This window comes from Pipistrellus kuhlii, unplaced genomic scaffold, assembly GCF_014108245.1.
Source record: "Pipistrellus kuhlii isolate mPipKuh1 unplaced genomic scaffold, mPipKuh1.p scaffold_m20_p_43, whole genome shotgun sequence".
NCBI lineage: Eukaryota > Metazoa > Chordata > Mammalia > Chiroptera > Vespertilionidae > Pipistrellus > Pipistrellus kuhlii.
In genome coordinates, this window is record NW_023425544.1 from 168,723 (window position 1) to 196,449 (window position 27,727).

At 56.3% G+C, this 27,727-nt stretch overlaps 2 protein-coding genes and 1 long non-coding RNA gene across 9 annotated transcripts; 2 read left to right on the plus strand and 1 right to left on the minus strand.

The window, feature by feature from the left end:
* Positions 1-1,492: 1,492 nt before the first annotated feature.
* KIF12 (kinesin family member 12) lies at positions 1,493-27,302 on the plus strand. 5 transcript variants are annotated; one of them, XR_006739882.1, is made up of 20 exons: positions 1,493-1,646; positions 1,717-1,782; positions 1,875-1,953; positions 2,173-2,300; positions 2,398-2,506; positions 3,069-3,218; positions 3,390-3,525; positions 4,296-4,387; positions 4,527-4,683; positions 5,278-5,396; positions 5,484-5,588; positions 6,160-6,262; positions 6,344-6,434; positions 6,600-6,686; positions 7,062-7,152; positions 7,231-7,335; positions 7,812-7,912; positions 8,005-8,129; positions 8,456-8,689; positions 27,278-27,302. XR_006739882.1 is itself a non-coding variant. In XM_045572094.1 (19 exons), the coding sequence occupies exons 1-19, from the start codon at positions 1,621-1,623 to the stop codon at positions 8,593-8,595; spliced, it is 2,010 nt and encodes a 669-aa protein (XP_045428050.1). In that variant the 5' UTR covers positions 1,493-1,620; the 3' UTR covers positions 8,596-8,721. The 5 variants fall into 5 exon arrangements, 4 of the variants coding, with proteins under 4 accessions (XP_045428050.1, XP_045428051.1, XP_045428052.1 ...); XM_045572094.1 differs by lacking the exon at positions 27,278-27,302 and having other exon boundaries at positions 8,456-8,721; XM_045572095.1 differs by lacking the exon at positions 27,278-27,302 and having other exon boundaries at positions 3,084-3,218; positions 8,456-8,720.
* Positions 5,614-18,168, minus strand: LOC123651280. Its single transcript, XR_006739883.1, has 3 exons — positions 18,158-18,168; positions 10,739-10,743; positions 5,614-6,120 (listed from the first exon to the last, which is right to left on the minus strand). It is a non-coding gene; the product is annotated as an uncharacterized LOC123651280 (long non-coding RNA).
* Positions 16,834-26,387, plus strand: LOC118704387 (alpha-1-microglobulin/bikunin precursor). Of its 3 annotated transcripts, none has more exons than XM_045572099.1 (11): positions 16,834-17,021; positions 18,368-18,510; positions 18,694-18,770; positions 19,648-19,764; positions 20,235-20,336; positions 21,113-21,159; positions 22,899-22,958; positions 23,621-23,702; positions 24,718-24,885; positions 25,202-25,375; positions 26,220-26,387. In XM_045572099.1, the coding sequence occupies exons 1-11, from the start codon at positions 16,911-16,913 to the stop codon at positions 26,249-26,251; spliced, it is 1,113 nt and encodes a 370-aa protein (XP_045428055.1). In that variant the 5' UTR covers positions 16,834-16,910; the 3' UTR covers positions 26,252-26,387. The 3 variants fall into 3 exon arrangements, with proteins under 3 accessions (XP_045428055.1, XP_045428054.1, XP_045428056.1); XM_045572098.1 differs by having other exon boundaries at positions 18,694-18,764; positions 19,642-19,764; XM_045572100.1 differs by lacking the exon at positions 22,899-22,958 and having other exon boundaries at positions 18,694-18,764; positions 19,642-19,764.
* Positions 27,303-27,727: the final 425 nt, after the last annotated feature.

A 27,727-nucleotide genomic window follows, 5' to 3' on the forward strand; every position in this document is an offset into this window, starting at 1 on the left:
CCCAGCTCAGACCTCACCTCCCATTTACAGCTGCTTTCTCCTTAGCCTCCCCTGCCTTACCTCTGTTTTCCTGTGTGTGTGTGTGTGTGTGTGTGTGTGTGTGTGTGTGTTCATCTGAAAAGCAGGAATAGTAATGCTTGCCCTAAGATTAAAAATATATATATAATACGTCAAGGAACTTCAGAGTTAAAAGGAATCATGAAGATCATCTAGGGATTTTTATTTTGGCTTTTAGGCAAGTCCTCACAGTTTATGAATCACTTGCCAATACAGACACTCTTTTAATTACGATAGGGTTATGGCCCAATAAACCCATAGCAAATTAGAAATCTATTAAGTCTAAAATTCATCTAATACGATACTGGAGAGCGCCAATGATTCTGTGCCCTCGTGATTGTGTGGCTGACCGGGAGCCCCGCCCACTGCTGCCGCCAGCACCATGAGAAAGCTTCTCACTGCGTGCGCAGCGCCAGCCTGGGGAAAGATCGAGATGAAAAAAAATCAAAGTGCAGTTTCTACGAAATGCCTGTTGCTTTTGCACTATTGTAAAGTCAAAAAACCCTTAGTTGACTCCTTATAAGTCAGGAGCCGTCTGTCTATACGTTGTCTCATCCAAATCTCAGAACAACTAAGTAAAATCATTCCTCGCTTTTAACGGGAAGGAAGCGGGTGAGAAAGGGAAAAGGACTTGCCCAAGACTCTCTGCTATTTTAGCGGGGTCAGGTAGCTCTTGGCTCTTCCCTAACTCTCTCTGTGGATCCTTCCTATCACCCTCATCTGCCACCCTCACCCGGAGGCCTCTGTATTCCTGCAAAGCCCCTGCACCCTACAAAGCACCTACCCGACTCCCTAGCAAGACAAGGGGATTCCTCTGCCCAGTGCCCAGCATGGAGGCTGGCACTGAATGGGAAAGTGCCCCGCCCCAGCCCATTCACAGGCATCTGGTCAGACCAGGACGGGTTAAACAGCAGGCCTGGCCTTGAGTCAGCCTTGGCATTGGAGAAGCAGGTGGCCCCATGTTTAACCAGATGCTTTGGGCCCTTCTGTCAACTCAATCAAGAACTCAATCCAGTCTGGTCTTCCTAGAGCTGAGACCTGGCCCCTCCCACCCACCTCTGCCTCTCTCCTCCCCGGGCCCTGGGGAGTGAAGAGAAGCCGGGGCTGCTAGGGAGGGGAATTGAGGGAGGAAGATTACAAAACTGGAGCAGCATGTGGCTGGAGTAGGAAGAGCCTGGTCCATGCTCTGCTCAGGCTTGCCATGCAGCCTTCCCATCCCTGCCTCCGTGTCCCCATCTGTACACAGAGGAGGCTGCTCTGGGTGGTCCCTCCTCCTGATGGGACTGGGCAAGAGCAAGGGCTCCTCAGACTCCAGATCCCCCTGGCTGGGGGTCCCCAGCTTGGAGAGACTTTCTCCACCACAGAGGTGAGGCTGGGTAAATCTTTAACTAGCGCCCCGGGGAAGCGAGCCTTTCCGGATGGATGACTGCCTGGGAGGGGGGATGGAGTGGGGGAGGTAGGTGTGCACAGCCAGCTGCAGTGTGGTGGAGAAGGGAGGGCAGGGTGGAGGGGAAGGAACGAGAGAGACCGGAGCAGAGCTAACTCCGGGGAGCGAAGCAGGACATGGAGGAACGGGGATCCCCCGATGGGTAAGCAGCGGTCCCGGGAGGTTCGAGGCCCACTGGGCACGGGACAGCTTAACTCGCCTCGCTGCCACAGGGACCCCGCGCGGAGCCTGGAGCAGGGCCCCGAGGGGCTGGAGACGCCCATCCAGGTGGTGCTCAGGTGGGTGCAGGTTGGCGAGGCGGTGCCTGAGAGGAAGGGGCCGATGGAGAGAGACATCGGGATGGACCCTCCGCCCTCCCGTCGGACCCCAGGGTGCGTCCCATGAGCGCTGCGGAGCTGCGCCGGGGGGAACAGAGCGCGGTGCACTGCTCGGGGACCCGGACTCTGCAGGTGAAGAACCCTCCCACCCCCAGGACCTAAACATCCTACCTCCCTTCCCCCAGGCGACTGTGTCCGGGCTCCGCCCTCCCGAGCCCCGCCCTCCCAGGCCTGGCCACGCCCCGCATCCCAGGGCACGCCCTCCCCGGCCCCGCCTGGCCCCGCCCTCCCCGACCTGGCCCCGCCCTCCCCGGCAAGGCCCCGCCCCCTCTCCACCGCCCCCTCCCTCAGGTGAGCCCCCCGGGCGGAGGCCCAGAGGTGGCGTTCCGCTTCGGCGCCGTGCTGGACGGGGCGCGCACCCAGGAGGACGTGTTCCGGGCGAGCGGTGTGCGGCGACTCGGGGAGCTGGCGCTGCGCGGGTGAGTGAGGCCCTGGGGATGCTCCGCACCCCATGACTCCCTGACCGGTCCGCCCCCCTTACCCCCCGCCACCACCCCCACCACGCCCGCTGCCCAGATCCAGCCACGCACCCCTGCCGCCCGCCCGCAGCTTCTCCTGCACCGTCTTCACCTTCGGCCAGACCGGCTCCGGGAAGACCTACACCCTCACGGGGCCTCCTCCCCAGGTGGGCTGAGCCCCCCTCCAGGGTCAGGGGAGGGAGGATGGGGGGAGGGAGCCCCTGAGAGAGCAGGCACCCCCCAGGGAAGGTCCTTGCTCAGTGTGACTCAGCCCCACGTATTTGCAGACAAGGCACCTGAGGCCCAGGGAGGTGGAAGGATTTGCCCAATATAGACTTCAAATTGTGTCCCTTTTTAAAACATATATTTTTGTTGGTTTCAGAGAGGAAGAGAGAGGGAGAGAGAGAGAAACATCGATGGTGAAAGGGAGTCATGGATTGGCTGCCTCCTGCATGCCCCCTACTGGTGATATTATAGAATTAACAAAGTTGGGGTGGGAGGGTGTCCTACCCTTAACCAGAATCCAACTGGGACCCTTCAGTCCCCCCACTGAGCCAAACCAGCTAGGGCAGATTCTGTCCCTTTTACTGACAAGCTCAGCCTTCATCCATGAAATGGAAGCGATAGCACTGACTGCGGGAAGTACATGAGATGTTATACGGAAACTTGGCCTTGTTCCTGAGGCATAGAATGGAAAGGCGCCAGGAAGGGTAGTTATGACTGTGGCAGTGTTTCTGCCCCCAGGGTGAGGGGGTGCCTGTACCCCCCAGCCTGGCTGGCATCATGCAGAGGACCTTCGCCTGGCTGTTAGACCGCGTGCAACACCTGGGCGCCCCTGTCACCCTTCACGCCTCCTACCTGGAGATCTACAACGAGCAGGTGGGGACGGGGATGAATGAAAGCGCACAATTGAATGGGGGCCTTGCTTCCCATGGGGCTTGGGTCAGGGGGTAGACTGGGGGGAGGGGAGGACTGATGTCAGTAAGGTCTGGGAGGGGCGTGGTTGGACTCGGGCCCCTTCCCTCACACGCCACCCTCCTCCTCTCCCAGGTTCTAGACTTGCTGAGCCTGGGGTCCCCCCGGCCCCTCCCTGTGCGTTGGAACAAGACTCGGGGCTTCTATGTGGAGCAGCTGCGGGTGGTGGAGTTTGGGAGTCTGGGGGCCCTGATGGAACTTCTGCAGATGGGTGCGTGCTGCCTCGGGGGAGCTTTGGGGTCAAGGGAAGCCTGTCCCTCTACTGCTCCCTGAATGCCCTCAGGGCCCCTGGCTGGAGCTGTGATGACCAGAGGTGACCCTTGTGGGAGCCAAGGGCCAGCACAACAACAATTCAGACACCGCCCAAGGATGCCCCATCCCGCCTGAGACCTCCTGCTGGTTCTGCCTTTCAAACTCTTTCTGGGCCAGGACCTCTGCCTCAGTCAGCCTCTTTTTTATTTATTTATTTTTTCTTCCTAGAGAAATCTTCCCAACTCAAGGCTCCCCCGTTCCAATCTGTGCTCTTCCAGGCGGCAGTCCACATCCCTCTTCCCCTCCAGACCCTCCCAATGTCCTGAGGGCAAAGGTCACGCCTATAGCCTAGCCTATAGGGCCCCTCTGTTCCAGTCCCATTCATTCATCCAGTGTTTATGAGATGTGTTGTTATTCACCGCAGCCTGCTTGCTGGTCCTGGGTGAGACTCCGGGCTCCTGGCCCCGTTATTCCAGCTGACCTCTCTGCTCGCTCCCCTCCCTTCGCACAGCAGTTTGAGGGACGTCTATCCAACGTGACTCTGACTGGCATTCCTCCACTCAGTCCTGTCTGAACCCGGCTCACCTGCTCGTGCTGGAGCCAGACCCCGCATCTCATCATCACCCTCTTTCTGGCTCCAGGCTAGCCCCTCCCTCCCAGGATGCCTTGGCCCTTTTCTGTTACTGCTCTTCCTCTCAGGCCCGGGTGCTGCCGCTTTCCCCCCTCCAGGCCTCAGCCGCCGAAGGAGCTCAGCACACACCCTGAACCAGGCCTCCAGCCGGAGCCATGCCCTGCTCACGCTCCACATCCGCCGCCAGACCGTGAGTGGCCGGCGTGGGAAAGGCTGGCGCAGGGCCCTCGCAGGGTCCGCCTCCGGGTGTAGAGAGAAGGCCTGGGTGTGCACCGGAGGACGGAGTGGAAAGCAAGTCCCCACCAAGCCCTGACCCCCTTCCCCCCCAGGCCCAGCAGATGCCTCCTGGGGATCTCGGGGAACACCCTGCTGGTGGGAAGCTGTGCTTCGTAGACCTGGCTGGCAGCGAGAAGGTGGCGGCCACCGGGTCCCGCGGGGAGCTCATGCTTGAGGCCAACAGCATCAACCGCAGCCTGCTGGCCCTGGGTGAGTCCCTCCCCTTGCCTGGCCTGTAGCTGTACAGGAAGCAGGGAGCAGGGGAGGAGGAGGAGGAGGAAAAGGAGGAGGAGGAGGAGGAGGAGGAGGAGGAGGAGGAGGAGGAGGAGGAGGAGGAGGAGACAGGGGGTTGTAGTGTAGAACTGTGAGCCAGGGCTACAGGCCTCCTAGCTGACGGGCGTCCCCCTTCTTAGAACATTGCTGAGGAGTCTAGAGACCCCGTAAACGTGATTCTGTTAGAATGAAGCTGCATTCTAACCTGGGGGGTAGCACACTCAAGTGCAGAGCAGGAGCCCTCAGACGCTCAGCCTGTCCCCGCGCGGCTGGGACACGGAGGCCGAGCAAGGGAAGAAGGGACAGACCTGTCTCCCCACCTCCACGCCGAGGGCCTTCCTTCACCTGCCACGTGCTGAGGGGACGCCTCTTCATTCAGTCCCTTTGCCAGGCGTTCCCTGGGCCCCTATGCTGGGCCCTGTGCTGGGCCCTGGGGTGTGGGCGGAGGTTCCTGTTCCGCACAGACCAGCTGCCTGGCCCCGGGCGAGGGGCATAACCTCGCTGGGCCTTCTCTTCCCCCCCACCCCCCAGGCCACTGCATCTCCCTGCTGCTGGACCCGCGGCGGAAGCAGAGCCACATCCCCTTTCGAGACAGCAAGCTCACCAAGCTGCTGGCGGACTCCCTGAGGGGGCGCGGGGTCACCCTCATGGTACCCGAGGGGAGGGGGGCCGGCAGGGAAGAGGGGGGCTGGAGGGAGGGGCTCCCAGAGAGGAACGCTCAGGGGCCTCCTCCCCAGGTGGCCTGCGTGTCACCCTCCGCCCAGTGCCTTCCTGAGACCCTCAGCACCCTGCGGTACGCCAGCCGCGCTCAGCGGGTCACCACCCGGCCCCAGGCCCCCAAGGTGAGGGAAGGAAGACCCAGGCAGGGGGGTGGCAGGGGCGATGGTCGGGGTCAGGCAATGGTCGGAACCTGAGTTGGTATCACAGATGAAACCCGGGATTGAGTCAGAGTTAGGATGAGAGTTGAAATCTTGCTGATGGGGCCATGACTGGGTCAGATGGGGCCGGGGCCAGGGTCACAGTCAGAGTTGTGGCAAGTCCCAGGTGAGAGTGTGATTTGGGATGTGATTCAGGGTCAAGCCTGGATCCCAACTAGTATCGTTTTTAAGTCCGAGTTGAGTTGGGAATCTGATGTGGAGTCTTGTGTGGGGTCTGAACCAAGATTGGAACAGAACCGACTCTGGGTTGGACTTGGAGCTGGGTCCGGCTTAGAGGGCGCCCTGCCCAGCTGGCACGCAGCTGAGGCCATAGGCACTTCGACGCATTGGGACCAGGTGCCCCCTCCAGGTGGGCGTAGCCTTGTGCCAGGGTGCGAAGCCCACAGGGGGAAGCATGGACTGGTTTTAGGCTCCCTCCTGCCCCACTCCCGGAGCCCTGCACTCTGCGGATGGCATCTCCGGCCTCTCTCTGCAGTCCCCGGCGACAAAGCAGCCCCCGCGCCTGGAAACGGAGATCTTGCAGCTCCAGGCGGAGAACCGGCTTCTACGGTCCCAGCTGAGCCAGATGGACCTGAAGGGTATAAGCTTCCAGCTGCAGGTGGGACGTGGAGAGCATCTGGGCTCCTGTGGTTCCAGCCATCTCCCCCTTCCTACTGCAGCCTCTGGATTCGGCGGGACCCGCGTAGCCTGGGCCCAGCAGAACCTCTATGGGATGCTCCAGGTGTTCATGCTGGAGAATGAGAGGCTCAGGTAGGGCCTGGCCAGGAGACTCCATACCCACTCCTTCTGCCCAGCGGCCCCCTGCCCGCTCCCTGACTCCTTTCCGGCCCCACCTACCTGCTGGGGCTCATACTGCCCTGCAGCGCGGGGCTGGCTGATACCCCCACCAGCCCTGCTTCCTGCCACCTCTCCCAGGAAGGAGAAGAGCCAGCTGCAGAGCAGCCGGGACCTGGCCCGGGACGAGCAGCGCGTCCTGGCCCAGCAGGTCCAGCAGCTGGAGTGGTGAGCACGGCCCCCAACCCCGGGACAGGCCTTGGGGCAGAGGGCAGGTGGGAGAATGGGACGGTTAGAAGTCTGACCCCCTGGATTCAGGCCACCTGGGTTCCGATTCCAGCTCTGTCACCTACTAGCTGGGTGACCTCGGTGAGGCAGGCCACCTCTCTCTGCCTGGGTTTCCTCAGCTATAAAATGGGGGTGATACGGTGCCCACCAATTAGGGCTGTCTTAAAGATGGGTCGCATGAGTTCGTATGTTGAGCTCTGCAAACGGTGCCTGGCACTCCGTAGTGCCCGGGGGTATTTGTTAAAACGGAGGGTGTGAGGACCAGCCTGGTGGTAGGGTTGAGGGCGGCAGGCACAGATCCCCTGTTCTTCCCAGGCGCCTCCTCTCTGCCTGCTACCTCCACCAGCCCCCCCTTGGCCCAGCCCCACCATGTCCCTGTGCGATGGCGCCAGCTCCCTCCTGCCATGTGAGTCTCTGCCCAGCCTGAAGTGGGGGGAAGAGGGAGACAGGAGTGACAGGGGGCCTCTGACATGCCCTCTTGCAGGCCCTGCCACCCCTCTGCTCCTGCCCCTGCTGCCACCTCTGCCCCCTGTGCCGAGCCCCACTGGCCCACTGGGCCTGCCCACGGAGGGAGTTCCACCTGCCCCAGGTAGGAAAGGCAGGGGGGCGGGGGGGAGGCTAGGAGAGCTGGGGCCTTGATCCAGGGGTCGGCTGGGTCCTGGGGAAAGTGGCTGATTGGGCTCCTGCCCGGGGTCCAGAATCACTGTTTACCGCGCCTCCGTCTCCCCATCCTGCCTTCTTCCAGGAACTCGCTCTGCCATTTGCTTATTCCTTCCTTCCCTTACATGCCACTCATTTATGCATTTGCTTCTTCACTCCTTCACTCGCTCGCTCTCTGGCTCTCCTCTGAGCGCTTTGCTTCGCACCAGCCCCTGTGCCGGGCACTGAGGATTCTGCCCACAGAAGATGTAAGCAACCAAGACCCCTCCCCTTCACGCCCATCCGGCAGTCTTGGTGCCCCCGGGGCAGGTGTGGTAGGGCTGGTGGCATTGTGATCAGCACCCGGAAGTGGGGCACAGAGAGGCAGGGCTGAGGTCACCGTGTTCGCTGTGGTCTCTCTTGCAGGTGTTTGGCCCTAAGGCCCCCGACGGCGTTCCCCTGTCTGCCCGGCCCCCACCCTGGGTGCCCCCGTGCAGCCCTGGCTCTGCCAAGGGCCCCGGAGAGAGGTGGGCCCAGCCCTGGGGCACTGGGATGGGGGGCAGGGGAGGCCTGGGCACTTGAAGGCTCACCTCCCACCATCCAACTCACCCTGGCCCAGGAGTCACAGCGACTGGACTCAGACCCGAGTCCTGGCGGAGATTCTCACTGAGGAGGAGGAGGTGGTGGTGCCCTCTGCACCCCCCCTGCCCCCGGGGCCCCCGAACACGTCGCCGGTGTTGAGAGGTGAGGAAGGGAAAGAGGGGGGAGCCCCTAGGGTTTTCTGGGATCCCCAGGCTGGAACGCACACTCTCCAGAACAGTCTTTCCATTTCTGAAACAGGGCACAGGCCAGGGGGTCATTCCTAAGATCTTCCTAGTTTCCAGACTTGGAATTCTCTTCTTCCCAGGGCCACCTTCATGCCCAGATGCACACCAAAGCCCAGGGCATATAGGAAGGAGAGGGGACGGGGGGGGGGGGGGGGGGAGTAGGTACCATCTGAAGCTTCCCCAGAGATGTTTGACCTGATGACCCAGGGTAGTGCAGGCCGTGAGTGTCCCCGTCCCCCTCAGGTGGGGCCACGGTTCCAAACCTGGCCCGGAGGCTGGAGGCCCTCAGAGACCAGATCGGCAGCTCCCTGCGCCGCGGCCGGAGCCAGCCAGCCCCACACGAGAGCAAACGGAGTCCCAGCCGAGTCCTCCCTCCCTGCTGAGCGCAGACTGGGAACACAGGAGGCCGCCGTGGGACCTTGGGCTGGGCTCTATGCTCTGGGGCTTCAGTCTCCCCATCTGTTAAATGGGGACAGCAGCTGCCCATCCATTCTGCAGCCTGGCTGGGCAAGGGCCATGCCTGAGGGTCAGGGGTGACGGCTGGGGGGCCGTTTGGGGCAGTCAAGGTAGGGTGCCACCCCGGACTGTGAGTAATGAGACTGGGTTCAGGAGAAGCCAGGCAGCAGATGATGACATGTACATGACAATAAAGAGGCCTCAGAGCCAAGTCTGGCTGGTCCTGTAAGTCACTCACTTCCCTTGGGGACATCCCGGATGGGGGTTCTTGGGTGAGTCTGAGGAAGAGAAGGCAAGGACTCTTGGCAGAAGTGTGTGTCCCCTTGTGATCTTGAATATTCCAGGTCCCATCTCCTTTCATGTATGACACGCATTTTAACTGAGCAACTATTATGCACCACTGGGACAGCACGGGGAATCAAATGATGAGCATCCTCTCGGGATGGTCATGGGGATCAAATCCCCGGCTATGTGGAAGGAGGGCAGCACGGAGCTTTGCCTATGGCAGATGAGTTAACCCACATGTGTCAAACACAAGGCATGCGGGCCAAATCCGTCCCGCCAGGCCTTGCAATGTGGCCCGCACCACGCTGTCATCACTGCACTCCGCTGCGTTTCCATCACAATGACAGTTTATGACTGTTCAGTAAACCATTCGGCCCGCGATTTAGGCTGGATTTTAGATTTTGGCCCCTTCTCTGATTGAGTTCGACACCCCTAATAACCCAAAGCAACTTGTAGCCAACAAGGCAATTCGATGGAATTGACCATCTGGATTTTAAAAATTAATCATCCAAACCAATATTTACTGAGAACCCACGGTGGGCCAGCGTTGAACAAAGCATAAGAATCCTTATCCTCATGGACAAAAAGAAAATAGCAATGTCCGTGTGAGGTCAGTGGTCAATGCTGCGGAGCCAAGCAGTGGGAGGTCCCTCGGCCAGGGCAGGCGCAGCTCTAAGTCAGGAGCAGGGAAGGTCTCACGCAGGTGACATTTGTGCAGAGGCCCGAGGGAGGGGAGGAGGGTGGGCCTGACATGCCATGAAGTCACTGTTCCTGCTCTAGGTGATTCTGATGCCCCACCAGCTTGGGTGGCTCCTCCCCTGCCGGAGCCCTTATCTCACTCACTCCATCATGGCCCTGCTTGCTGGGAGGTCTCCGACCCCAGGCAGGGAAAGCCCCTGGCACTGAGCGTGAGACTTTCCTTAGCTGCCTTGGGAGGACAGACAGGGACCACCCAGGGGGACCTGGCTGTTGCTGCTTCATTTGTGTTTGGATGATTCCTTTTCCCATTGGAACCAGCCACGATTTCCCAGTTTCCTAGTTCCAGCTCAGCAGAGCTCCCACTTCCTTTCCCAGAGATAGACGCAAGGGGATAAGTCTCCACGTCCCCCATCTCCCAGGCGCCATGCTCACTCTAGAGCTGCCACTTGTCCAGAGACCCGAAGCACCAGGACATCCATGGGATCCAGTGACCTATCAGGATCTTCGAACCCTGTAGTCCTCCCTGAGGATTTGTGAATTGCAGAGGACGTGTCTGGAACCCTGGAAGCGATAGGCCTTCCCCGGAGTGCTGGGATTCGGGGCGCTTTGGCCCCATGAAATAAGATCGTCGTTCTCCAGGAGAGTTAGACTTAGAAGATGGTCTCTGGTACCTCAGAGCGTTAGAACAGGGTGAGGGCGGTTCTCGGGAATCCTGGACCACTGAAGGGATCACCCAGAATTCCGGATCCCTGAAGGATCTCGCTGAAGTTTTAAAACCTTGTGTAGACGTTAGGAAGGAGTCTCTGGAATCTTTGTCTGGGGGTAGAGATGTTCACCAAGAGCTTGAGGGTCCTCCAGAAGTTTCCAGAATGCTGGCCAATCTAGAGAGCAGCCTAGATGATTAGGGGCCCTGTATGAGTTCTCCAGATCCTTGGGGACCCGACTCCCAGCCGGTGCAGGAGGGGTTGTGGGACAGCATGAGCACCGGGAAGATCACTCCTGCGGGTACTTGTGTGTAAAAGGCCCCGAGGCCTGATGAGGTGAAGTCAGAGTGAGAGTCTGTGAAGATCCTACTGCCGAGAACACCCTGCCTCACCTCTGTCTGCTCTGCCACCTTCCCTCAGAAGTGCCCAGCTTTCTCTTACTCGGGGTCTTTCTTCTCTTTAATGACACATTTGCCCCAAATTCACATTTATTCAATGTTATAGACAACATTTCAACCGCTTCGAAGGCTATTTTGTGTCCTCTTAGGTGACATTTTCCATTTCCATCCTCTGGCCCCCCTGCCTCCATCTTCTGGTCGAGCTTCCAAAGGACTCATCTTCCTTTATTTTAAGCCAGTGGTCGGCAAACTCATTAGTCAACAGGGCCAAATATCAACAGTACAACGATTGAAATTTCTTTTGAGAACCAAAAATGTTAAACTTAAATTTCTTCTAACGCCACTTCTTCAAAATAGACTCGCCCAGGCCGTGGTATTTTGTGGAAGAGCCACACTCAAGGGGCCAAAGAGCCGCGTGTGGCTCGTGGCTCGTGAGCCGCAATTTACTGACCACAGTTTTAAGCAAACACACAGGTGGGGCCCGGTGGGGCAGGTAGGGGTGGCCTTGCTCTGAAACAATGAGTAGCAGCTGCTAGAACTTGTAGACTGATTGGGGCTGTCGTTGGAGACTAGGACTGGAGTCATGAGACCTGAGTTCGAAGCATGTAGCAACAGACCTACTATGTGAGCCAGACAAGCCCCCTGGCCATCACTGACATCTACATGGGCTAGCCATCCAGGAAGACCTTCGGGAGTTGGCCCGAGGTGTCTTCCTCAGGAACCTTCATTCAGCTCAGGGCTCTGATCACACACACTCATCTGTTACACACTAAGTCCCTACTTGAAGGCCAGGCCTGCTAGATCAGCCTTATCTGTTCCCAAGGAGCTTCCAGACAATTGGGGGGAAAGGACAATAAAGGCAACAATTGGTAGCCATGGATCGAATGACAATCAGCAAATGTATGTGGTGCCAAGCATTGTTCCCAGTACTTGCCATGTATGAACTCGCTGACTGCTCGTAACTACTCTGAGAAGTAGGTCCATTATTATTTTCGTGTTGCAGTTAGGAAACCAAGGCAAGAAGAGGTTCAGGAACTTTTCCAAGGTCACACGCTGGCAGGTGGCAGAAGTGGGATTTGTACCTGGGTGGTCTATTTGTACCGGGGTGGTCTTGATTATGTGTCCTCAGCCACCATGCCAAGTGCCACCCAGTAGGACCACAGAGGAAGGGCAAATAGAGGAGCAGTTTCTATCCAGCTCAGGAGCCTCTGAGCACATGGGGCAGCCTCCCTGGAGAAGTTGGTCTCCGTCAAAGCCCAGCACAACCCAGCAAGGCCAGACCATGCCGAGGCCTTTGATGGGGCAGAGGATGGGACTTCCCGAGGTCTTATCCCTCCACGGAGGAACCCACACCAACCACAACGATAAAGGATTCCTTTACAAACCACCCAAATGAAGCAGGATTCTGGGAAGCCTGAGCTGGAATCACCCACTCCCTCTCTCCACCTCTGATTGCCCCCCATAGAGCTGTGTGAGCCTGAGCAAGGTGGTCAAGGTCTCTGAACCTCAGTCTCCTCTGTAAAGTGAGGCTAAGGTGGGTTTACCCTGTGAGGAGTGAAGAAGCGCTCATAAGGGCTGACATGAGGATGGAAGAGGGGATTCATATACATTGTTTAGGATAGAGCCTGGGATGCGGTCAGAGTTAACTAAATGCTAGTTGTTATTACTAATGGATGCTTTTGGCACAAACATTCTGCCATCCCCCTACTCACAGGAGAGGAATTGCATTCAGGTCTGGACTCCGGTTATATACTCATGAACTCGCTGACGTCAGCTCTGCGGGCTCCTTCCTGCAGGGATTCTTCCCGGGAGAGAAGTGTCCATTCAGGACGCTCGCCCAAGGAAAGGGCTGGGAAGGGTTCCTGCTGCCCTTCCCCGGCAGCTGACTGGGAGGGATCGTTTGTCTTCGCTGAAGCAAGGCCAGCGGGACTTTCCCAAGAGGCTAGCATGCCGCTTGGTTTCAGAAAAAAGCTGAGTCCCTCCGAGGAAACAGGGTGACATCATCTCGGCCAGCCAGGAGTCAGGCCGGCCCTGGGTGCCTGCGTTCACGGACTGATAAGAGCAGCCTGAGAGGGGGAGGAACTGCCTGGGACCTTCCTGGGGGCAGGCGGGCCGCTGGGAGTTTATTTCTCTGGGAGCCCTTTCTCCGGGGAATGGGACCCTGGGCCACAAGCTCTGTCCCAGAGCAGCCAGGCCTCAAGGACACTCAGCTCCAAAGAGCCTCACCCTTTGCTCCTCCAGGTTCAGCAACCAGCTCTCACAATCAGGACGCTAAATGGGCCCTCCCCCAGGGCCCTCCCCCAGGGCACCTCGCATTTACTATTTGCTAGGCTCTCTCCAAAGAGCAAGAACATGACAAGTTTCTCATCATTTAATTCTTCTACACCACTATGAGCTCTTTTTAACCCCATTTCAGAGAAAAAGCCCCACGTTCAGAAAGGTGGAGCCACTTAGTGAAGATCTAACCGGCCAGAAGGGGTCATGGCCATGACCAGAAGCCAGGTCTGTCCGGGTGCAAAGCTCAGCCGCTTAACCATCACTGCGGGACGAAGCCTTGGGAAATCCTCCCAGACACACAGACTAATTCAAAATCGGAGGCCCAAGGAAAAGCCACCGCAGAGCGAGGGCTCGTTGCTTTTTAAATGGTATCACTCGTCCTATCACTCCCTCTCTTGCGAGTAATTAATTATTCAAGGACTTGGAGAGGGTTTCCACCTCCCAGTCTCCCTCAGCTGTCTTCTATATGGGTGGTCCTCACAGCTCTAAGTAAGTCAATGAGTTCGTATTCACCAAGCACCGACTAAGTCCCCAGCACCGAGCTAGGCCCCGAAGAGGGAGAGAAGGGCCAGGTTGCGGGGGGCAAACATGGAGCATGCTCTCGCTGGGGATGGGAGAGCCCTCCTGAGGAGCCCAGGGAGAGGAATCAGGCGCCCCTGCTCCAGGTCTCTCTCAGAGAGCATGGCCCGAGGTCCTACTATCTGTCAGCTGTGGGAGGGGAGCAGAGTGACTCGGGTGTCCGGGAGGCAAACCTGCGTATGAATCGCTTATCTACTGGCTGCCTGCCCTTTGACCCTGGAACACCTGATCTCCCCGCCTCGGTTTCCCCGTCTGCACAAGATGACTACTATTGCAGTAAAATGGCAGAACCTTAAGGGGTGGGCTCCACAGCACGTGCTCCTGGAGCGCTCAGCTCATGGCACGAAGTAGGACCTTCCTGGAGTGACTTCTTGGGGTACAGCCACCTCCTGGTCGGTAGCGGCTGTTCCCACTTCTGGCTCGCCAGGAGGACCTCCCAGGGAACTCTTTGCAGAGGCGCCCCAGGTTCTGGAGCCGGGGTGGAGATAGACAAGGTGGCGCTGAATGTTTTGCACTCACCATTGTCAGCAGGTTCGGGGAGGAGCGCTCTGGTCCGGACAGTTCCACGGGCCTTTGCCTGAGCCTCTGGCTCCAGGCCCGTCAGGGGCCTGCTGTGAGCAATCCCGCCGTCTTTCTATTGTACTGTACAAGGCCTCTGCTGCCCTCTAGTGGGCATGGGGTGCTCTCGCCTTCTTGTGGCCTGCGTGGAGCTTGCCTGGTACAGGCTGTGCTAAGCATCTGTGACGACATTGGTCCCGCCAGTGTGTACACTTGGGGAGCACTTTCACAGATGCCCCTCCCTGGTTCTTACTTAAGCCTGGTCAAGTGAGTTATTATTGCCCGTGTTTGGAGACCTAGATGAGGAAGGGGAGGCCAGGGAGGGAAGCCCTGCCCCACAGTCACCCGGCAACTTACTAGGACTGGGACCCGGATCTCTGAGTGGCCTAGCTCTTTGGGACAAGGGTCGGGGACGATAACAAAGCCTTGAAATCATGGGCTGTGAGGACATCTCTCGAGTCCAGGGTGCTGTTCACCTCCGGCTTTGCCGGGAATGGGTAGACTTCGGCTCTAAATCCAAGGGTCAGGCATTTGTGGCAAGGCCGGCAGCTGGTCACCTCCTCTTGGGGAAAGAAGGTCATCTTCTGTGCCATCCCCTTCCATCATGAGCAGAGGGAGGCCTGAACCTTGACCACAACCTTTGACCTTAGTTCTGCCCAATGTTCTTGATGTCCCTGCTGGCCTAGTCACCAGGTTTCCCCCTCACCGCCCCCTACCCCCCCCAAACACATACACACACACACACACACACACACATACACACACACACACACACATTCACACAAACACACACAAAAAACAAAAAACAGGTCCCAATGCCCAGCTCCTCCCTTCTTTCTGGAAACCCCACAAGCTGGATGACCTTGAACAACTTCCATTCCTTCCCGGAACCCGTGTTTTCATCTGATAACGAGGCCTCTCTTCCCCACGGCTCGGGACCCCTCTGAGGCTCTGAGGCCTCCTACGTGGCCCTTCCCGTGACCTGGCTCCAGACCTGGCCGGGTATCTTGGATTCCTGTGTCCCCTGGGAGGACAAGGGACCCAGGGCCTCCGTCACCCACCCTGATGGCCAGAGAGGGAAGGCTGTTAGCACCTCCTAAGCACCACCAGCCGTGCACCTTTGAGTCCCGGGTTAATTTTTTAAAAGCAGCTCAAAGTCCAGTGGGCCTGGCAGGGTTTGCTCCCTCTGTGCTGGTTAATAATCTCGAGAGAGCAAACAGCCCTGGAGACAGCAGTCGCCATCCTGGCCGGGCCTCGGGCCTCTCCCCTCCCCCAGAGAGACTGTGCGGCTGGATGAGCAGCCCTGTCCAAAGGGGCCCAGGTTCCTCTCCCCCCGTGAGCCTCGGGCTTCCCGTGAGCCAGTGGGGCTGACCGTCTCATGCAGACCTGCTGTGAAGGTCTGAGGAGCCATCATGGCATGCCGGAGGCAGCCTTAACAGGGCGTTCTATTTCTATTGTGGGTTTTTTCCAATATTGATTCTTCTTTCTATAAGTGGATTTTTATTGATTTCAGAGAGGAAGGAGAGAGAGAGAGAGAAACATCAATGATGAGAGAGAATCCTTGATTAGCTGCCTCCTGCATGACCCCTCCTGGAGATCAAACCCGCAACATGGGCCTGTGCCCAGATTGGGTATCGAACCCGGGATCTCTTGGTCTATGGGTGGCTCTCCATGCACGGAGCCATCACAGCCGGGCTCTATTTCAGTTATTAATGACTCCTTGTCATTTGCTTTTCTTATACAAGGCCTGGTTTCCCCAAAGACAGACCCACCCTGAGTCTGTCACACAGGTAGGACAGTGGACTGGCACACACATGGCCTCAAGCTCTGGCAGACAGAACGGGGACTGTCATCTTCCCGTTGAGAGAAGTGGGCTGCAGAGAGGGAGAGTCACTCCACAGTCACACAGAACCGGAAGCCAGGGCTTCCCGCTCCCACTTCTCCGCACCCCAGCCAGCAGAGAAGGCAGCTCTCAACCCCACCAAATGCTGCCTCCTCCAGCAAGGCCACTCACCAGATGGGAGACCCTGGGCAAGTCATTTGCCTCTGGGAGACTCACATTTCCTATTCGTGAGAGGAGGACTTGCACCTAGTCTATGGGGTGCTTGTAGGGATGGAATTCAGTTCCTGGTCAGTGTTAAGTGCTGGAACCTGGCAGGTGCTCAGTGAATGGAAGCTGCTATCATCATCATCATCATCGTCATCATCATCATGGTTTCTACCATAACTTGCTGGGGCTATGGGAAAACAGTGGTGAGAGAAGGAACCCTGGGGACAGGAGGTCATTGATTTCCCTATGGTCTCTGATGAGTTACTTCCCCTCCCTGGGCCTCAGTTTTCTCATTAAGAAATGGGCTCCATCAGGCTCATCCTCCTGATTCCCAGGTGGTCCAGGTGGAGTGACCAGCAGGAAGTTCAGAGCTACCTGGGTCCTTCACCTTCACATGCCCCATGACAAGGGGAGCCTTTCTGGGACTGAACCCAGCCTGGGCCGCAGCCGGTCTGTTGTGTTTGGTCAACGCCTCCTCCGAAACAGATCTCCTGGCCCCAGCCAGAGCCCTACAGGGATCGACCAGCCCTGGCCTCGGGGACCTGATTGGTCCTGGTTGAGCAGGGCAAACACCAAAGTCACCTACACACCAAAGGTCCCTTCCCCAGCCTCAGTTTGCAGCCGGCTTCGTCCAGGAGTTCCTCTGTCCCCACTGAGCCTGTGAGTAGCCCCCTAGGAGAGGAGCCAGCACCATGTGGAGTCTCGGGACCCTGTTTCTGACTGCCTGCCTGGCAGTGAGTGCCAACCCTGTGCCCACACTGCTGGACAACATCCAAGTACAAGAGAACTTCGACATATCTAGGGTAAGGCTGGCCTCTGGGGTGACGGAGGTGAGGGGCTGGGGGCAAGTCTTGCCTGCCTCCGGGTCTCGCTCTCCCCATATGGAACTCAGGGGTGGGTCCCTAAAGGCTTTTCCTGCTCAGACTGTCTGGGGCAGTGGTCGGCAAACCGCGGCTCAAGAGCCACATGCGGCCCTTTGGCCTCTTGAGTGTGGCTCTTCCACAAAATACCACAACCTGGTCGAGTCTATTTTTGAAGAAGTGGAGTTAGAAAAGGTTTAAGTTTTAAAAATGTGGCTCTCAAAAGAAATTTCAATCGTTGTACTGTTGATATGTGGCTCTGTGGACTAATGGGTTTGCCAACCACTGGTCTGGGGTTTGTTGAAGCAACAACTCCATGCCCCTGTCATGCTATGGGACTCGTCTGACATCCCAAGTCCAATGCCCTCACCTTCGAACCTGTCCGGAAAAGGTTTAATGCTGACCGCTAGCCCTGCAGCCCCCCAACAATGCCCAGCCCTCAACCTTTAGCCACTCACTGCATCCCACAGCACCTGTTTGCCTGTCCCGGGTCCCCCGCCCTCACATGCTGGGGGGCACAAGGCGGGCATGTGGGGTCATGGGGAAAGGGAAGCAGGACAGAGATCGGGGCTGATGAGAATATGAGGCCTGGACAGGGTGCTGTGTGCGGGGAGCCCCGGGACTTCCTTCCTGGCCCAGCTCTGTCCCAGGCACTGGGGGACCCGGGACAGGACCTTGTCTACTCAGGTCTCCACATGGGTGTAAGGGGCTCTCATACTGTCCTACCTGTGCGTCCTGTGGGTTTGACTTCCTCTCAGGGAGAAGGAAGGGTCGTGAGTGGAAGGGTCTGGGATGGAGGAGGGTCTCAGGCTCGGCACCCTCTGCAGAGATGGAGGGCTCTCTAACCCCCTGACACACAGTCAGGAAAAGGAGACCTTAGGCCTGTCCCACATCAGCTCAAGGACAGGCGACACTTCCCAGCATGCAGCTCTCAGAGGTGGTGAGTGCCAGGTCCCCTGACTCGCTCTTGGAGAGCAGTGGTTGATGATGACTTCAGGGTACGAGGGTGGGGACTCCATCCAAAAGAAGAGCACAGCCCTCAGCTCTCAGCAGAGTAAGGCCTTCTCTGGGCAGGGGACCCGCCTGCACCTCTCGCGCCAAGCTTGCCATGTGCCTAAGCTCCACCATCAGGGCTCCATCCGCCCTTGAAGCTGTGTGGTCTCCCATTAGCGATAAGATGTTGCCACCAACAATGGAGTCATTCAGAGGAGGGAGGGGAGCAGACATCTGCCAACTCCTCCTCAAGGTCAGAGGCAAATCCAAACCCGAGCACTGTGGCTGCCTCCTAGTTCTACGGGAAATGGTTCCACGTGGCCATGGGCTCCACCTGCCCCCACCTGAGGAGGTACAAGGACAGGATGAGCATGAGCACGCTGATGCTGGCAGAGGGAGCGACGGAGGGGCAGATCAGCACGACCAGCACTCGATGGCGGTGAGCCTGGGGATGGTGTGGGAGGGGTGGGGAAGGGTACCAGGGTTAAACAAGATCATTAAAAATGTTACTATCCGATTTAAAAAGAAGAGAGAGAGGTTTGGGAAGAGCAGGAAGGAGAAGGGGGTGAGGGAGCATGGCCTCGACCAGCATTTACCTGGCCTTGGATTTGTTCACTTCCAGGAGAGGCGTCTGTGAGGAGTTCTCTGGGACCTACGAGACAACGGACACTGCTGGGAAGTTCCTCTATCACAGAACTATTAGTAGGTTGCGTCAGAGGACATACCACAGCTCTCTCCTTCGCCCAACAATTCCTTGACCCCTTCAGCTCTCTTTCCTTGTCTCCCCCTCTAACCTTTCCTCCTGTTGTTCCGAGATGTCATCTAGCCTTCTTCCAAATGCTTCCTCTCTCTCCTCCTCCTCCTTTTCCTCTTCCTCTTCCTCCTTCTCCTTCTCTCTCTTTCCCTCCCTCCTCCTGTTTCTCTATCACTCTCTCACACATGCACATCCATGTGTGAAAGTGAGGTAATATCAATATTTCATCAGTCCTCATGGTAGGCATCTGCAATCAGCTGATAAAGGTTTGCCAAGCACCTACCACGCACAGAGTGCATGGTGCCATGTGATAGGGGCACTTGGACGTGAGTTTATTCATTTATCCAGCAAATGTTTATTGAATATGCTCTGAGTGTTAACTAATTGTGCTCAAGGTTGAATATATGAATGCTTGGGTAGATGGATGGTTGGAGTGAGAGAATAAACGAGTGTTTGGCAAATGAATAAACATATGTATGAGTGGCAGATAAGTGAACTAATCAATCCTCTAATAGATAAATTGATGATTTCAGGAATGGAGGGAAGAAGAAAGAAAGGAAAGAAGGAAGGGAGGAGGGAAGGATGAAGGAAAATGGGTCCATTTATGGATTGATATATGGAGACGATGGATGGATGAAGGGATGGTAGATGAATTAATGATAACTCTCTGGAGGAGGTGGACGAATAGATAAACAAGAATATGGGAGGGATGGGTAGACAGGATGGCTGAACAGGTGATGTGTGGGTGACCAGGTGAAGGATCTCGGGCCACGGGAGTCTTCTGACCACTAAGCCCTTCATCTTCCTGCATCTCCCATGCAGAATGGCCCATCACCATCGAATCCTATGTGGTCCACACCAACTATGATGAGTATGCCATCATTCTGAGCAAGAAAAACAGCCGCCACCATGGACCCACAATTACCGCCAAGCTCTACGGTAATGGCCTGCCACCAGCTAAGCTCATTGGAGTGGGGGTGGGAGGGGACCTGTGGTTTAAGGACAGTGACATGGGGAGGGAAGGAGGGTTTTTGCTTTTTCCTTCTGATAAATTTCAGTGACAGGACAAGTGGGAGCATTTGCTCTGCCTGGAGGAGGTAGAACTCAATCTCTCATTCAAGGCAGAATCCTCTTCTTTTGATCTCTAACATTCCAGACCGGAGAATTCCAGAGCCCCCCCTTAAGGAACCCGTGGAAGAGCCCTGTATGGGAGTGGGGAGGCCTGAGTGGGGGGTTGGAGGGACCCTCTTCCTTGTCTGAAGCTTACCTTTCCATCATGCATTGAAGAGGTCAAGTTGGACCAATAGTTTTCAGCCTTCCCCTAAATGAAAATTCCTGGGCAAAATCCTCGCAGGTCCTGCCCGCCCAGGCCCTGTGGTTCTAGGATCTTCTCTGCTTCCCACTTGCAGGGCGGGAGCCCCAGCTCCGGGAGAGCCTGCTGCAAGAGTTCAGGGAGGTCGCCCTGGGTGTGGGCATCCCCGAGGACTCTATCTTCACCCTGGCCGACAGAGGTAAGCGGCATCCCCGCCTCACCTCACACTTCTGTCTCCTCCTCATCCTTCATGGCCCCCAGAGGGCATCTTCCTGGCCCCTGGTTCTGCCTTGCAACCCTCTGAGATAAGCAGAGTGATAGTCTTCGCTACCGAGAAGGCAGCTGGGGCCCCTGGGTTTGCTCAAGTCACACAGCGTGCACTTGGGAGAGCCTGGACCAGACCCAGTTCAATGTTCAAAGCTACTGTGACGTGTCCACGTGCGGTGACAGCCAGACTCCACTGGTACCTCTTAGGGCTGAGGCATGGCCTCCAGAGTTAGAGCACCTACGTTCCAACCGAGCTGTGTGGCTGGCTTCCAGCTGGTCGGTCTTCCAGAGCCTCATTTTCCTCATCTGTAAAATGGGGGTAACACTGTCTCCCATATACGCTGCTGTGAGGTGTCAGTGAGATAAAGCCGTTAAATACAATAGCACCGTGCCTGGGGCCTATAAGCGCTCAACCCATGTTAGCCATCGCTGCCCTGTGATGGTGCAGAGGGCAGGCTGGTGGTGGGGTGGCGAGGACGCCGATGGGGAAGACGGTGCAGCCACCAGCCCGTAGCTTTTCTTGTGAATGGCCTGCAGTAAGCCACTGGGCGGAGCCATTCATGAAGTGGGCCATTGCACGGGGCAGTTCCCAGTGCAATGCCCACCTGGCAAGCAGCCAGCACCCTGAAAGCAGCAAAGCCCCCTCTGGTGTAGGGTGCCCCCAAGTGTGGTCCTCTCACTCACCCCGTCTCCTGTCCTCTGACCTAGGGGAGTGTGTCCCTGGGGAGCAGCAACCGGATCCCACTTCAGCCCCAGTGAGTACTCTTTCCCCTACTCCACCTCCCTGGCCCCCCCACCCCCCACCCCGCTTGAGTTTTGCTGCCCTCGCTTAGGTCCTGCTGTAGTGGTGCTGGTGGTAGTGGGTGGGGTCGTTGAGAGGGGTCGGGGGAAGGCAGCGAGGGGCTGGGGTTATGAGGTCAGTCCCACCTGGGCTCAATCTTGGTTCTGCCATTTAGGCTTCTTGCAGCACCACCTGGACCTCGATTTTCTCTCAAATGAAACGGGGTAGCTAGTTGCCTTCTAGGAGCTAGAATTCAATGACAGGTTACAGAAGGTCTTAGCATGCTGCCTAAAACCAGTGAAATATTTAATAATGAAGTAACAATACTCAATAAACGAAAATATAATTACCTTATCTTAAAAAATAAAAAAGAGCAAACCTGAGAGCAAGCAGCTTCTCAAACCACCGGGCAGAACGTCTTGGCTGCTTTTTGATCTTTGGGGCTTCTGTATGCCTCTGTTTTAGTCTCCTGCTTTTTGCCACATTGACTGAGCTTTATCCATCCTTTTTTTCTCTGATTATTTGAAAACTACATAGCCTAATTTTTTCTGCTGGTATGTGTATAAATCTATATATGTGTGTATAAATATATATAATGTTTCCTTAGAAACGTATTCTTGAAAATTGAAAAACTACAAGAAAGCAAAAAAAGGACAATGTCCTTATTCCTGCATAGAATTAACAGTTAACATATTGTTTGCTTCTACACTTTAAAGAAAAATTACCACTGATTTGATAAAAATTTATATATATATATATATATATATATATATATATATATATATATAAAGAATTAAAACAATGCAGAAAAGTATTAACAAAATTTGAGTTCTTTTAAAATTCCATACCCGGAAACTGCCAGCATCCACATCATTCCAGGAATCGTGACATGCACGAGTGTGGGGAGGCCAAGTGGCAGGAAGAGTGGGTAGACAGAGGCACGGGTTTAGATATATTCTCATTAAGAGGGATTATATAGCAGAAGCTACTTCTAATTTTAAGAGCTTTCATTGTAGTTTTATATGAATTAAAAAAAAATGAAGTGGACTTCTTGAACTCCAAGTAGATATTTCTTTACCACAAGAGACTCACTTCTTAAAGAAGTCTCCAGGCAATGTCAAGGTCAGGAGAAAGCACTGTTAGAGGATGTCTGTTGTCTGTATGATTTGAAGAACAAATGTTCCACCTCCTGTCCCCTTTTTCTTTACGTTGTCCAGATCATTGCTGTCGCCATAATTCCCAGTCATATTTAAATCAATTAGTTGTTATTATGCTGCTGCTTTTTCTTGGCTTACGGTTCCATGTGTACAGACTTGTCTACCCAGTGAGATGGAAATGGTGTCTTTTCCCACATCTTTATAATCTCCCCCCTGAGCCAAGATCAGTGCTGAACAATTGTAGATGCTGAACAAGGCCACTTGGGTTGATTTCATTTTCCTAGTTAATGACTTCATACATTTTCCCAATTTTCCGTTAATAACCCCATCTAATCCAAGCCTTCCAGACTTTTTCCTGCTACTGGAGGATCCTGATTATTGATTGCCAGGCTGGCATTTACCCCTGGATTCTTCATTGCTTTTAGGAATAAAACTTGCCTATGCCCACGATTCAATGAAGGAATTAGTTATTGCTTTGCTATGCTGTTAAGCCTTGATATTATGCAATGTTGGTCTAACTCAGCAAGTGATTCTAATATGTGCTTTCTACTCACAGTTCCCCATGGGGGTTGGCACTGGCACCTTCAACGGCCTCAACGAGCCTGCAGAAGGACAAGTAAGGCCTTTAACTCTTTTTGCTTCTGTTTACACGCCCCCACGCCTCCCCCCCTTGCCCCCCCCCCCCCCCCCCCCAGCAAATGCTACCCCAAAAAAGGGCAAGCGCAAGGCTTCAGCTCCTTGGGGTGTGTTGAGACTGTGGAATCTTGAGATTCCCTGATTCCAGGAAAGTAGTGATTGTGTTCCAACTTCCACTCAGACAATTTCATCTGTTCTCAAGGTCCATCCAGGTTGTTGCTAATGGCGCTACCTCGTCCTTCCTTAGGGCTGGGTGGTATTCCATGGTGTGTGTGTAGCTCGTCTTCTTTACCCAGTGCCTTCAAGCTTCTCACATGGGAGCACTACTTTTCCTTGGTTTCCAACTGCGGGGTAGACTCCTTTTCCATCATTATAGCCTTCTGGCACTTCAACTGGAGGTTGGATGTGAGATATTGTTGTACCACGAGGTTCTAATTTTTCGTTTCAATCCGGAATTCTGTCCTGTGATGCCCGTTCTGGAATTCAGGTTGACGTTTTCTGGAAAACAGGTCATCAGCCAGGCTAGTGTTTGTGCTTCTGTCTACAGCCTGATTCTCAACACAAATGGCGTATGTACTCCAAGGGTACATGTGAGCAACAGTGGCGAGGTCCCCCCAACAGCTTCTTTTCTTGTCTCCCCAGAGAGCCCGGCGGGCTGTGCTGCCCCAGGAACAGGAAGGCTCGGGGGCTGGGCAACTGGTCACTGGTTTGATGAAGAAAGAAGGTAATGATCACGCACCTTTCCACCCTCTTCTGTCACTCTCCAGAAAGGAAGGACCCGTGGCTGACTCACCCTGGCTGTCCTCCTGGCCATAAAAACCCTTTTTTTCTTTTCCTGCTAGCGTTCAGGTTAGGCCTAGGAAAGGCAAATCAAGTCCTCTGCCCTGCGCAGGAAGTGTGAGGGGAGAGGGGAGACAAAGCATGGGCTCAGCACCATGGTAAGAAGCCAGGGCTGGCCCTGTCTCACGGTGAGGTCTCCCAGCCGTGGTTTCCTCATCTGTATCACAGCATGGCCACCTGCTGAGCTGGCCACCAGGCTGAGGGCAAGGTGGGGAAAGATGGGGAGAGACTTCCTGTAATTAACAGTATTTACCAACAACTCCCTCTGCAAACATGGAACCTGCTCCACTCCAGACCGTGTGCCGGGCACTGGGGTCATAGAGACAAAGCACCTAGGTCTTTGGGGAGCTTCTGGTCAAGTGGGGGAGGCAGTCAGGGAAGAAAGTGATGGACCCAAGAGGGGGGGTCAGCGCAGAGGCTGGAGTAGCGCGGAGGATGCAGGGGTGAGGAGATCAAGGACTTCATGGCGGGAGGGAAAAGCATGCTGTGTCCAGGTATCCAGTAGGGTTTTGCTTCATCAAGGCATGGGGGCGGGGCTTGGCGAAGAGGTCAGGCTGTCTGGTATGGGTGCTGGTGAGTGTATTATCAACTACTACTACTATCAATTACAGAGGCTTTGGGCAGAGAGGACCAACATGGGATAGTGGGTGTGTGTGTCGCTGGTAACTCCCCGTGTTCTGGAGTGAAGGAGCATTGATTTTGGACATGATTGTGAACCTCAGCTCTGTGTGAGCCTGGGCAGGTCGCTTTACCTCTCAGCCTCAATGTCATCTCTAAAATTAGCTGGCAATCCTCCCTCGTGGCGCAGAGGTGAAGGCTCACTGAGATGACGCCTGGGACGTGGTGGCCAGCCTGCACACTGGCACTCAGTTAAGCGCTGCCGTTCCGCCCCTCCCCAGATGCCTGCCAGCTGGGCTACGCCGAAGGTCCTTGCCTCGGGATGGTCAGCAGGTTTTTCTATAACGGCTCGTCTATGGCCTGTGAGCCTTTCCAATATGGCGGCTGCCTGGGCAACAGCAACAACTTCGTCTCTGAGAAGGAGTGTCTGCAGACCTGCAGGACTGTGGGTGAGTCTGGGCCCTTTGCCGCTGTGCACGCTGCAGTTCACAACGCCATCCTCCTGGTGGGCCACCAGCAGATTGAACCGGTGGCTACGAGAGGGGATCAGGGTGGGGATCCAGGGCGAGTTTCCTGAAGTCGTAGGAAGTGCCATTGGCGTATGGGTGACCGTAGGCAAGTTATTTCTTCCCATAGGCTCCAGCTTCCCCGTCTAGAAGCATGGGACTAGGGTTCTAGGTAAGCAAGGTTCCCTGGCTCAGGTCCTGGGCCTCACCTTAGCCGATAGGAAGGATGACTAACGCTGTGCCTCCCTCCCCTCCACAGCGGCCTGCAACCTCCCCATAGTCCCCGGCCCCTGCCGAGCCTTCATCCAGCTCTGGGCGTTCGATGCTGTCCAGGGGAGGTGCGTCCAGTTTCAGTACGGGGGCTGCCAAGGCAACGGCAACAAGTTCTACTCAGAGAAGGAGTGCAAGGAGTACTGCGGCGTCCCTGGCGACGGTAGGAGGCCCTGCGGGGGGCCAGGCCGGGCCAAGGGGCCCTCGGGGTCCAGGTGGGAGAGCCCTGTAGGTGGGGGCCTGGAGAGCTGAGCTCTGGACTCTGTACCAGGTGACCAGCCCATTTAGTCCCAGGGCCTCAGCTTCCCATCTTTCATGTGAGGCCAAGCCCTGGAACTCAGCCCAGCTTGGATGGGGTAACTGGGGTACCGGGTATACTAGGGTAGGCATAGGGTGTGCAGGGCAGTCTGAGGAGCCTGGCAGATCTGGGCTGATTCAGGTGCTGCCACATTCGGGCTGGTCACACTGGGCAAGTGCCAGTTTTGGCCTCAGTTTTCTCTTGTAAAAAGGCACAAATCACTTATTTCCCAGACTTCCCAGTGCCTGGCACCGGTAGTGCTCAGCTATTGGCACCTGTTACTGATAATGATGGCCATGCTATGAGGAGGACAGGGCAGGTCCACCTCGCTTTATTGCGCTTCCCACTTCACTGTGGTAGTGGCTTTGCTATGCGGGTCTGGAACCCAACCTGCAATATCTCCGAGGTATGCCTGCAATAGCACTGCGGGCACAGCAGCCATTTAAGACTACAGTGCCTTAACTCCCCGCTGGGAAACGGCACCCAACGTAAGCCAGAGGAGGTAGAAAGTCAGATCATCCTGTGCATGCACTGTGGGGACATCTAGCCACTCAGCAAGCGGGAGTTTCTGGCCTCCGGCCCAGCCTCAGGCCCCACCAGCTCGGCCCAAGCTGCCTTCCCTCCTCCATGAGGCACCCCCTCCCAACCTTCCCCTGCCCTGGACCCCAGGCGAGCCCCACACCTACTCCCTGAGCCTCTGTGTCCACAGGAGACGAGGAGCTGCTGCGCTTCACCAACTGACCGGTCCGAGGCCAGCGGTCCGAAGCCAGAGGATGGCAGGGAGACTGCAGGCCAGAGCCTGGCCCGGGGGCCCCCATCAGGCAGGCCGTGCTGAGGGACCTGGGTTCAAATAAAAGCCAAATCATGGACTCCTGAAGTTCTGTGTCCTGACTGTTCCTTGTCATCCTAGTGTCATGGGATGGGGGCTGGAGGGGGACACAAAGCTGGCGGGCAGGAGCCCAGCCCGCCCCGGAAGTGGAAATGTGTGTGGAGGAAATGAAACAGCCATCTTCCCTGCGTGAAACGGGCTATGCAAATTAGGACACACAGAGCACAGTTCCCTTGGCTTGACAACAGTACAAAAGAGGACCGTTTTGTTTTCATAAAGCTGGAGGATGGGGCGGCTCCGGGTACTTGTTTCAGGGGGAGGTTTGACGGGTCACCAGCGACCCAGGGTCAGAATAATGTGCCCTGTGTGCCCAGGAGGGTCAGTGCCTGAAAGAATTCCCACCCTTCACTCATGGAACCCCCCGTTTTCCTCTGGCCACAGCCATGTCCCCAGCGCCCGCTGCCTGCCGGGAGCTGAAAAGCCGTGGGCTGTCTCCCCACCAGGCCCTCGAGTTCCCACCTCCTGGGACCCCTTCCCCAGCCCTTTGCCCCAGGAAGAGAATGTTCACTGACCTTCACCTTCTGTCCATGACGACCAGCAGGGCCCTGGGCCAGGACCAGCAGCCCTCAGTCCGGCGGCGTCTCCTCCCTGCGTAGGCCCTCCAAGTGACTCCGGCACCAACCGGGCCCAAGAGCAGGACACTAGGAGCCTCCGGATTAGACACACTGAATACACAAACATCCGGGGTGTGAGGCTCGCTTGCTAGCTCCCTCCACTGCTGAGGGCAGCCCAGCCTCCTGTCCGGAGGCGGAAGCTGCCGGGGCGGCAGAAGCCTAGGCAGGGCCGCTTCTCCCTGGGGTGAGCCTGCTAAGGGCCGGGGCTACTTCGGTCACGGCTGCTTCTCATGCCATTAGCCCATGTGCTTAAGAGACCCATCAAGCCAAAACCTGTTTGGCTCAGTCGGCCTGCAGACTGAAGGGTCCCAGGTTCGATTCCAGTCAAGGGCATGTACCTTGGTTGCAGGCACATCCCCGGTGGGGGGTGTGCAGGAGGCAGATGATCGATGTTGCTCTCTAATCGATGTTTCTAACTCTCTCTCTCTCTCTCCCTTCCTCTCTGAAAAAATCAATAAAATATATTGAGAGAGAGAGAGAGAGAGAGAGAGACCAATTAAGAAAAAGGGAATTCCACATCTCTTGTTGAGGGGATGAACCCAGAGCAAGGCTTTAGGTGTAGAAATCTTTGCAACCCTCCTGGTCAGACCACACAGAGCCCTCCTGCCGCCGTCTCCTCCAAAGTCCAGCGCTTGGGAGAGGGCTGTCCTGAGGGACACGCCTGTGGTCACGGCCAGGGCTGGCTGGGCACAAGTGGGTGGGGTCTGGGCCGTG